Below are 11,964 nucleotides of genomic sequence, written 5' to 3' on the forward strand. Positions count from 1 at the left end.
TTCTGAAGTCTTAAGCTTCCCTGGTTCAAATGTGGCTCAGAGTACTAACTCAAGTATTTAGTAATGTAAAAACATTTATTTTTACGCTTACATTCCTAGCATAGAATCTGTGGTATAGACTGGATCTTGAGAACCATTCTTGTCACTGCTTTGAACACAGGTGATGTTAATATCAACAAATGCATAGTATAAGCAAAATTGCTAGGAAGCAATAGTTAAGTATCTAGAAAACGTGAGCCTGGCTCTGAAAACTCCATCATCATATATAATTTTCTGGGAACCCGATTATTGTGTCACTTGCTGTCCAGGCATACAGCAACAAAACAGAAAATCAACAACCCCCCCTCCCTCTTACAAATAATACCTGACTCAAATTAAACAAGGGAAGAATATAAATTAAAGTAATATACCAAAAAAATTAGCATGGCTGAAACCTTAGAGATACCAAAGCTGTCCCTCAAAGTGATTACCCTCATCAGAGCATGAAGGTGTGACACCCTAGGCTCCCTAGCATATAAACAGAATAAATGTCTCCAGCACAATTGTTACACTATCTTTCACAGTTACAGTATTCCTTGTTCTCAACTATATTTGAAAAAACACTGCTCAGCTGGCAACACAAAGTAAAACTTACTTTACAGTTTACAATACCTTGCTGGATGGATGGAGCCTGAATCATCTGTTTGTAGTAGGAATAATAAAGTCCACATTCTGTTCTGAACGAAATTTCTCTTTCAACTTCCTGAAAGTGAGAGTTCAATAGTAAATGCACTTTCCATTGGTTTTTCACAATCATGCAAAGCTGCTTTCAACTCATATTCTTGCTGCACCAGGGAAACTGCCCTATATACAGTAGCTTGAGTCCTAGGATTCATACATTCTATGCAACTTACTTCAAACACAGGTAAAATATATAGATGAATTAGGGTGAGAGGCAAATGGCTGAGAAGTCAATGCCTCTGTTTACTAGTAAATGCTTTTTGTGATTCCGATATGCTGTTATGAAACGTTTTGCATATTTATTCTAATTTTTTTTTTTGGTAACAATCAATGTTTAGATAGATGCCATGGCCAACAGCTGGACTTCAAAACTGCATATGTTTACTGCATACATTTAACCTTTTCTTCCAGATGCAGACATGCCATAATGTGCCATGGCTTTGCCACCTAAAGGCTCAATTAATTTGATGTGCTGTACTTGGGACTGCACCATAATGCCACTCTGAGATTTCAGCTGGCAGGGTATACTGCTGCCCCCTTGATTGATGCTGTTTCTTGCAGGAAGCCAGCTGCTCATCATTCTCATACTTAAACTGCAAGTTAAAGGAAAGGCAATTTTTATCTTGTTTTTAGGTCCCGATAAAGTTATTTTAAATTTTAAACCATTAAAATTATTTACATATAGATACATTTATTACAATGATTAGGTACACTTCAAACGATGCCTCTTTCCAGACTGTTATTGAAGCAGGAGGAATCTAGTAAGATATGAAAGCTCTTCTATAGAAAACTGCTGCCAGTGCAGGATCTTTGCTTCTGGAATTCACCTCTGTAAACTCATTAGTTGTGAAGACCCAGTGATACTTAACACAGTCAGAACCTTGGGCAACCACATTTAAAGAAAACAGCACAAGAACAACCAATATGAAAAGAAATAATGGACATCTTACAAAAAAATTGGTTTGCTATTAGTGATCTTTTTAGCAGTTTACATAAAAGCATCCTATCTTATCTCTGATAAGCAGTAAGTTAGGAAAGGCTTTGATACGTATTTGAAAACTCAGTGGGATTCCTGCATGTAGTCTAAGCAAGCCAAAGAGATTTCACTGAGATTAATGCAATCCTGTACAGCATCCAAAGACTTTCATCTTTCTTATAGAATCCCATCTCATTTGCTGGAACAGAATCAACACTGTATCAAAGCTAACATAAAGCTACATATAATACCATGTTCCTCTCTCCTCTACTGCCCAGTATGGAATATTATCTTGTTTTATTGAAGTCAACTGTTGACAAACTAAGCCAGTATTAGTTCTGGTCTGAGAAAAATCAGCAGATAAAAACGCATCTGATTCAATATAAGTTCACAAATAAACCCTCCAGCTGCTCTACAACATACAAATCATTATAATATCAGCAGAAGAAACTGACATTGGCACCAAATACTAAAACCCACACACTTAGCAAAATGCAAATGCTGGATTTTGAATGAACTCTAGTTTCAAATTCATCACTACTGAAAAGTTTTCTAATACCAAAAAGTGGTTGATTCTAAGAGCTCATACAAAAAAAAACCCAGGCATGTTAACATTTGGAATTTATTAAGGGGGGAGAGAGTAGTCACAGAGGGGGATCTAATTAGCAAAAATGCATTCAAACGTGATTAATTTGTAATCCTGGCACCAGCTGTATTCAACCAAATGCTGTGCTTTATGAGACAAACACTAGTGAGTTTTACATCTGTTTCATGCTAAGATAACATCTGTTTTATTCACTCTCAATACTTTTCCAGTTCTGCAGCACTTTATACTTTTCCTGGTACTCCAAGTCAATAAAAACATACAGACTCATGGGTAATCACAGTAACAGCACACGTTTATCTTTCTGTATATTCAATTTGTGAGTGTTTAACAAAGAAGTTATCATTCTTCCAAGGAAAAAAAGAACATGATCCTCCAGGATACATATAGAGGTCCATATGATTCCAATTTGCTAATAAAACTAAGCATTCAAAACACAACACGAGGGACTTGTATCTTTTCTGATCAAGGTTTCTTCAGCCTGCATCTGAACAAGCAGTATGATAGCTGATAGGTGTGGTGAAGCAATTCTCCCCTCTTTCCAAATTTTCTTACTTTCATAGAAGATTCTGTACCTGTAAGATTCTATACCTGAGCAGTCAATTACTGAGAAGAGCCTGGCATTTTATATGTGTAGCACAGTAAGTTTTCTGAAAACAGTGAAAGGATATTTGGCTAAGAAATCTGTTTTGGCTGGCACCACCACAAACAGAAATCTTTGTTGTTCTAATGCAAGAGAAGAGATCCAAACTTTTTTCTTCAGAATTGTTTGGATGAGTGATTATGACCTTTTGTGATGCCTGATAGAAGTGTACACAAACACTGTCTCTGACTATGTGACGCAGTATTCTGCGTTTTCATTTTTTTTTTCTAGTATCTCTGTCAGAAAGTCTTAGAATAAAAAAAGAGTATGAATCATGCACCTCTTTCACAGTAGAAAACACTCTTGAAGATCTGCATTTTCAGTTTTTCTGATAAGGAACAATATTATATCTTTCTTTAAAGACCGTGGCAAATTTATACTAGTAGGCATAGTCATTAGCAAACAAGAACAAGATTCACACATACTGCAACAGCTGAAATCAATGCACTATTGAAAGCCACATTCAAAATAGAACAAAATGGTGTGATAATCACAGAAGACTTTTTCTAGTTGGGTGAGCCATTGCTGGAAGACACCCAAGACTGAACTGACTTTCCATGAACTGCAATTGAAATTACAGAAAGGTAATCGGTACAAGTGTATAGGCAATTTGACTTCAATTATTTGTAAGTTAAGAATCATGACTTTGCACAATGAACGCTTCATACTTGCAATTTTTAAGACTGAATACATTTGGCAAACTGCACAATTTTGCAACTAGGCAACCATGATGTTTGTATGTCAACGGTGTCTTCAGAACAAAACCTCTACCTTTTGTATTTAAATGGTGTATGTAAAAACCTTTGTCCTAGTCAGATAAACATTGCAGACCTTCTGCTGACATGCAAAGACAACACGAGGGTTCATGTAAAATAAAAAATGACAATCAAGTCTCCCATAATGTCTCACAGGTAGTGGCCTGCATACACTTTTGTGTATGAATTCTTACTATGTGACTAATCATAGCTTATTGAAAGACAGGGAAAAAATCAGGAGAATAATTTATTGCTATAGAATTTTGAGATATGAGAGTTTAATAACATAAAATCCCCCAAATTGAACTCTACAACCAGTTCAGAGTAATTGAAGTTACTAATTTAAAATGTATGGAAATATAACTTACTTAGAATTTATTTTCTTTTCTGTTTCAGAGCAGTGGTGATGCACTACTGTGTTTCATAGGCATGGGGGTTAAAAAATGGTGTGTATTAGCATTGCTTCCATTTCTTTTAATAAAAATAAAATAACCTCTGCATTTTGTCAAGCAAAGCATGTAGTAAGTGTGTGACAAGGAGCAGACTACAGTCATCCATTCTGTGAATGAGGACCGTGGTACACATTAAAATAATACTCTTTAATTCTTTTTTTTTTTTTAGAAAATGCAGTTAATTGATGCAAAATGTATTTTGGTGAAACTATAAAATGCTAGACAATAGAAGAAAATTTTCCATTTATTTTCATAGTAAGTTTGAGGATCTCAGGTTGTTCCCTAGTATATTTTATTCTTGTACTTTATTGTATATATTGTAAGGTTAACCAATTCAGAAATGGGGGAAAACATGTCCATGCACATAGAGATCCGAATCCACTGATACACACAGGCACAGAGATACATGTATATTGTTTTACAGATGTTAAGGTGTGCTTTTTAGGCCCTGCTTCACAGGAAATTTCACAGGCTTTTCATATTCAGTCTTCACTTCCCATACTAATCAAAACCCAGTTTTTTTTAAACTTTATCTCATCCACATATGTATTCTTCCTCTGCTTAGTAAAATGTTGTGATATGAATATTGGTAAGAAAACAGTAAAACCTTAGAAAGCATTGTCAAAGTGAAAGCACAGTCCAATTCTGACTTGGCAGACAACTGCAGAAAATTTGATCAGACTTTACTCATCCCTAGCCTTCTTTGTACTTGCAAATAAACTGCAGGGGATACTTGTTCAAGCTCAAGCTGTAAAGTGATTTGAGCACAAATCTTTAAGAGTACCTTGGAATCTCACTTGGGATGTGTTTATGAAATAAACTACATTTATCTGATCAATCAAATCAGAGCTACAGCCTTCTATGTGGGAAGATATCCTTAGACAAAATATAAATTGAGAGCGTGTACATGCAAACCACAAACAGTATATGCTCATGGAACACACAGCTCCAAAAAACAGGAGTATGCATGGAGCCTCTTGGCTGTGTAACAACTGGGTATTTTCTCTCTGCTAAGTGTAATCTCCAATTAAAGCTTTTTCTGATGTTAGCAGTTTAAAATTGGCATGGTGGCCATATGAATTCTCTGGTGGAGTTATAAAGTGAGATCAGAGAATGTCTGCACCTCCTTTAACCTGCTGGTAGATGAACTTAATGCTTTTTAGAATCTTTCCATCAAAGTGGCTGAAACTGCTTGTGTTTCAATGTTACAAATTATCGTATCAGCTCCTTTGGATGAAATAAGAACTACAGGGACAATCACATCCAGACTGAAAGTATCTTGAGGGTTTTACTTCAGATTTGATATCTAATGGCATTCTAGTATACTTAAAATGAAAAGGAATGATCACGTAAAATGAACATGCCATCCAGTGGGGGGCAACTTAACTACAGACTTGCTTCTCAGTGAAATTTGTGTCCCTCTCTATCAGTTCAACAGAGTAAAAATGCTGTATGTTATGTCCATACAATGCCATACAGGCCTGTTTGCATGCCAAAACATACAGTAACTGTGGAACTGGTCAATACTTGCTTCTGGCAAACCTAAGGCGTATTTCAATATATGTACACAATCTACCTATGTATTCAAAAGAAGATGATGGTTGTGTACAAAACAGTATTATATGCATAATACAACAAATTGTTTGAGTCAGTGACAATTATTTTCATCACAGGTATGTAAGTATTTTTAGGACATAAAAAATGTGCAGTATAGGAAAGACTTACTGCAATGAAAATGTTCCACCTAAATGTACTCTAAATAACATAACACATAGACCTAATAGAGTGAATTTCTTGCATCTGAAAGGAAAATGACTCACCTGATTCTTTTCTCTGGTTAAATTTAGATATGTGTACTGCTGCATTCTCCCATGGAATGATTCTAGGAAAAAACTAGTCAGTCCTGGATCTTGGGAATGAAAATTCTCCCATAATGTTTATGTTTGGTCTATATTGGTGAATGTCTGAATTTTTTTTTGCATGTTTACCATAAATTATATATAAGTAAAAACAGTAAGAGACTGTGCCTGAACTGTATTGCAAGAACAGAGTATAAATACCATAAAATAAATGCATGCTAGGATTTTGCATATTGTTTATTTTAACTGCTTTTGTTTGGCTTTGGATAAAAGAAAAAGTGACTATAGAACAACATACAGTAATTCTATTTTAGATAATGATTGATAGTTGGAAGAACCATAGCCACAACTCAAGCAGCTGTGCAGCAATGCTTTTAGAGAGTAACCAGGAAAACGTATTTATAGAAATGAACAAGAACTTATGTAGAGGGAATTAAAGCACAGCTTTCAAACAAACCCAAACTCACTCCATGCTTTTGAGTAAGCCACAAGACAAATACATAAAGAAATGAATTTTCAATTTAAATTCATGTTAATGTTCTGTGAAAGCACTGATCAAACTATGAAAATGATGGTTACCTTAATATTGGAAAACCACAGGTCATTTTCATGCAGTGTAGCAACATAAACAGACGTGAGAAGTCCAAGAGAGATGGCAGCAATTCCACCAACAGTTATTGATAGTATGTTCCACAACTTTCTACCTGTATGATCTTGAAGAAAAATATTTCACTCTGTAATTGTGAAAGGCATAACTTGAAGGCATTTTGGAAACACATTCATACATTGCCTGTGCTATTACAGTTCACATTCTGTAAGTAACACAACATTTGGTTTTAAGAGGTCTTCATGTAGATGTATTTTTTATTTTCTCACATTTCATTTACATGTAAAGTGAAGTAAAGCATTCCTTAATTGGTAAAACATAGCTATGGTTTAAGAACACCATGGTCCTATACAAATCTAGATAAATACCATATCTAGTTTATAAATATGAATTGCAACATCCTCCAGGGCACATATTTTATTTCCAGAAATACAAGATGACTGTTAGATCACGAAGTTAAGAAACTAAAACCTCCTTCAAATGTCTTACAAATGATGCCTGTTTTCTCAAGGTTTGTGTTTTGGGGGTTTTTTTGTGAAACACAACACTGAAATTTCAGAAGTCCTGTTAAGTCCTACAAAGAGACTGAACAGTGGCCAAAGCAGCCTTTGCTAATGGTGTCATGCTTTGACTTGAGGATGACCTCCTGTTGTCACCAGGGTAAGATTATACAAAGTGATGGGAAAGAAATTTCTAGGCAGTTCCATGTATTGTGCACTTACATTCCTGTTTATTTGTTTTTTAAAAATGTTGTTACACAGAAACATTTCAAATTTTGATCAAAACATCCCTTAAAATAAGTTAATTATAAAACCAAAACTCAAGAAATTTTGCCAATTCTAAAGATATAATTTCTAACAAAAATGGTGTATTTTGTAACTTAAACAGATTTTCAAATTAAGGCACAATGTCTCACTTCTAGATTTACTTATGTAGTCTGTCCTATAGTCAAAAAACAAGGTTTGCAGTTAAATTCAGATTTAACATGCAATCTGGTTATATTTAACTTCAACTCCTCAGAGGTCTTCAATTCCTTTTATGCTACCAATGACGTGAACCAGGATTTAAGAACCTGCGACAGCTATATGAAACCTGGAAGCGTGTCACTGATGCTAAACTGAGAAAAAATATCACCAATTAAAATTACTATTTTAAACCAGAGATGAGATTGACATGCAGCGATCTGCATGTGCTCCATCTTGTCCAATTAATTTTGGTGACAGATGTTTAAGTATGAAAATGTATTTGGTACATACACCTAGCTCTAACCAGTGCTTAATATAGATACCCGAAGCTAAACACTCCTAAAAAGCCATAACATTTACCCACCAGACAGAATCTTCCCATCAGGCTTCACATTCTTCTCCTCCTCTGAAGGCTGGTCCTCAGCTGGTTCTGTGCCTTTTCCAACCCTTCTCTGCCTTACGGTTGTCATGATGTCAGTCACTTTAATTCATTATTTTTCAGTCTGACTCCTAAATGGACACAAACAAGCAATGCATCTTTCTACCCAAACATTCACTTAATACTGTATGAAGTATCAGAAAACAGAATTGTGTTTTACTGCCATCAGAGACCTGCATTGTACTTGAAGTGCAGCTTACAAAAATGCAAGACTTAAAGAGTGTTTACAACACAATGCAAATGAAAAGTATAAAAACATTATCTTAAACTTGTAAAGCCCTAAGTTCACAATTACACATATTCTTATCCAGGTTTTCAGAATTATTATTTTGACTGCCCTCACCTTGACTCAAAATTCACACTAGGCTTCAATTCTTTGAAACAAAGTGTAAGCCCTTCAAAGAAAAATTAGTCTTTCCAGGGTATTTCAGTTGGGCACCCAAAAAAGAAAGCCAGGTTTTAAATCTTGGCTTTCAGGAAACCCTGAAAAAGAGGGGGGCGTAAGTTGCAAAAATCATGCCAGAGAACATGTGCTATAAAAAAAGCAACTAGAGAGACAGCATTAAAAATATCCTTAACGTTTTACACTCTTAAAGTACCATAAAATTTGAGAATAATGTAAAAGATGAAGAGCAGCCAGCCCTATCAGCTGCCCGGTGTCCTCTGCTCTGTATGCATGGTCCATGCACAAAACTGCCTCAAAATGCCATTCTTCATCTTGAAATCAACTGATGTCCCATCTTGAATGCAAAAATCTGCTACCATTCCCAGAGCACAAACACTAATTTATGTTACCACCGCTGTAAGTGACCGCTAATGATAATGCCTCAAACGCACAACTTCGTTGTTTTAAAGCTTTTACAGGGGGTTAGCCTTGTCGCTTTCCCGCATGCCTTGGAAAGCACAGGTAAATGTGTGCGCATATATCCAAGTTGTCTTTAAATGCGGGCGTGTAGAAATCCCATTAATTAAGTTACACAGGCAAGATGGTCATCGTAACTATGCTTTTTTTTTTTTTGCTTTTTTTTTTTTTTTCTTCTTCTTAATTTTCCAATCTCAGCCAGCTGTCCTCAGTGCCTTACGCCGAAGGGAACGATTTTGCCTGCCACACTCGGGGAAAGCCTCGACAGGATGCTGGGAAGGGAACGGCCCGCCTTAGTCCGCACCGATGCTTCAGGTGAGGTGCGGCAAAGCAAGGATGTGCGGCTGCAGGCCAGGCTCGGGGGGCACGATGGAGAGCCCGGGCAGAGGCCCTCGATCGCGGCGGGACACAGTGGGGTAAACGAGAGGGCGGCTACTTGCGAGACCGCCGGACGCTCCGCGGGCCGACGAGGAGAGGGAAAACAGTGGCAAGGGGTGGGCAAAAGCAGGAAGGGGAGGCTGGAGGGCCGGGTCTGGGGCACCCCCAGCGGCCGGGGCGGGCCCAGAAGGTCGCGAGTAGCTCCACACAGCGCCACCTTCCAGCCCCCAGCAGCGCGGCTCCCCGGGGCCTGCTTGGCCCGGCGCGGCCTGCTTGGCAGCGGCTACACCGTCCACCCGTCTCCTCCCCTTCCCCTCCGCATCCACCCTGGCGGGGCTTATACCTGTCGGCGCTCCGAGGGCCGCAGGCTGCTGCAGCGGGGCGGCGGCTTCTTCTACCGGCGCTGCCTGCGCGGAGCCGCCCGGGCACCGCCGCGAGGAGGGAAAAGGGCGGGGGTGAGGGCGGCCGCGATGTCTTTTTTTGGCCGCTCTCAGGCAGAGCGGAGGGGTTGCCGCAGCCACAGCGCGGAGCTCCGCGCGGGCAGAGGCGCGCCAGCGGGCAGGCAGCCGCCGCCCGACCGGGGAAGCCCGCGCGGGGAGGAGCTGCGGGCCCTGGGGAGTGGGCGGGCTGAGAACCGGGGCTGGGCTGCGGTTGGGGCGGCCTGTCCGCGCCTTGCGGCGGGGTGCGAGGCGGCACATGCCGCGGTGGGGTTTGCTGGCGCTTTGGACTTCTGCTGGCGGGTTCTGCGAGAAAAGGGCCGGTGGGGAGAAAGTCGTTTGCAAAAGCAGAGACAGGCAAAGTCGTCTAAGTCTGAAACTTGTCCCTCCCCACCCTGAATGGAGTTTTAAAAGTTTAAATGTGGAAAGACGGGCTTGCATCGGGCAAGGGCTAGCACCTTCCCCGGGCTGCCCCGGACTGGGAAAATCGGGTCAGCAGGGCTGGCGGTGATGATGGGCAGCTCGGTCCCATGAAGCGGTTGTGCGCCTCCTGCGCTGTGTCCCCGTGGGTGGTCTGTCTTCAAGCAGGCGGGAGCAACGGGTGTCCTGGGTCGTACTGTCCCGCTGGACTGAAAAGTACTTGACTAGAGAAAAACGGAGTGGCAGAAATCCTCTCTGCTTTGATTCTCTAGAATTACTCAGAGAAGACAAATCCAATGCCGTTTTGCCCATTATTCTAGTGATGACACCTGAAATACAGTAATAATTGCGAAGTATCACAGATGTCCTCTTTTTGTCACAGACTAGATCAATGTAAGTTAAAAAAATAATCCTGTATCACGAGGTCGCTATACCTCAGAGTTACTATTCAACATAGTGAAACAGTGTATTAGGCAACAAGCGTATTTCAAGTTTTGAGGATACAGAAAAAGTTAAGGACTTCTAGATTGATATTGATCTCTGAAAATTGTATTATAAAATGTAAATTAAAATACATCAAGTTGTAGCAAGCCATCAGTAATGCTGTATTATAATACAGTATAATATATATTTTAGTATATATATAGTGTATATATAATACAGTAATGCTGACTATATACTTGCCAGAGCAGCAAAAGGCTATTATTTACCAATATTCTTATTGCTCATTGTATTCCAATTAGATTGTATGGTAGCAATGCCTTAATGTTAGTGCCATGTTACCCATAATCCCAACAAATGTTTGTCAAACACTTGCAAACTGTAATGTCTAGGAAATGGATGAATGAAACTTTTAATTCACTTCCTTTCTACTATTTGTTTTCTCTTGGATTGTCACATTCAATACTGTAGAAAGATCTACTGTGAACTAGAAGCACAGGATGACTCAAGTTCTACCTCAGTAAATTTTGAGTTTAAACCTGCAATCTTTTTAGTTGCTATTCAGCAGCCATGTGATGTGCTGCAAGCATGACAGGTTTCCTGGTTATCAGTTTTTTCTACTTTAAAAGTTTGTTAAGTGACTGAAGTTTTGCTTTTGGGCAGTTCCAAGGCTTTTTAGCTAGCCAAGTCAGTGTTAATGGTGTTTCACTTTCTGAGTGGCTCAGTGTGGGAGCTCTTTTCTAAATATGCCTAGAAAGGACTGCACCAAAAAAAACCCCATGGTGCATTTAACTTTTCTGCAATAATTCTGACTAAATACTCACCAGATATAAGACAGAGTGATACAAATTCCACTCTAATCCATTTTGTCCTAATTCCAGGAGTATTACATTCATCAAATGTTCGGTCAGTCCAGTTCTATCACAAGCCATGCGCCCAGTCCCATTTCTGCAAGAGCTGCAATGTTTACTATCAAGCTCTTTGCAGCAGCAGCCCCACTCTGGGTTGGCCAGCACTGGTCAGGAGGGAAGGTGTCTGATAAGATGTGCTTCACAACAGATAGTGTCTTGGGATACCAGTTGGATCACACATTGCCAGGTTATTTATGGGGGGAAGTAACTTCTGATGAGTCTATTCTGCTTTATCAAGCTGAAGTGAGCAAGGCATTTAGCCCAATGAATAGGATAACATCTGGATGCCACATCCTACTACAGAGAGACTTTTCCCCCCAGGTTTTGCATGACAGAGTATGTTAAACTTCATTCTGTAGCACTGCCTCTAAACCCATTTGTAGTTCACATTTTGTACTTCAGTGTATCTGTCCCAGAACCATAATAGTAAACCCAAAATGAAATAAAATAACCTGTTTATGTAAATGTAAACCATGATAGTAAGAGCACTGAGTA

General features: G+C 39.1%; 1 protein-coding gene across 2 annotated transcripts in view; it reads right to left on the reverse strand.

Moving 5' to 3' along the window:
• The window catches only part of DPY19L3 (dpy-19 like C-mannosyltransferase 3), a 31,250-nt gene extending 21,527 nt beyond the window's left edge, over nt 1-9,723 (reverse strand). For both annotated transcript variants that reach the window (XM_054169970.1, XM_054169971.1), the window contains exons 1-4: nt 9,604-9,723; nt 7,946-8,091; nt 6,589-6,722; nt 652-742 (exon numbers count right to left, since the gene is read on the reverse strand). In XM_054169970.1, the coding sequence (XP_054025945.1) occupies nt 652-742; nt 6,589-6,722; nt 7,946-8,051 (331 nt within the window). In that variant the 5' untranslated portion in view covers nt 8,052-8,091; nt 9,604-9,723. The remainder of the gene's footprint in view (nt 1-651; nt 743-6,588; nt 6,723-7,945; nt 8,092-9,603) is intronic.
• Nucleotides 9,724-11,964: the final 2,241 nt, after the last annotated feature.

Source organism: Dryobates pubescens, chromosome 19 (genome assembly GCF_014839835.1).
Source record: "Dryobates pubescens isolate bDryPub1 chromosome 19, bDryPub1.pri, whole genome shotgun sequence".
NCBI lineage: Eukaryota > Metazoa > Chordata > Aves > Piciformes > Picidae > Dryobates > Dryobates pubescens.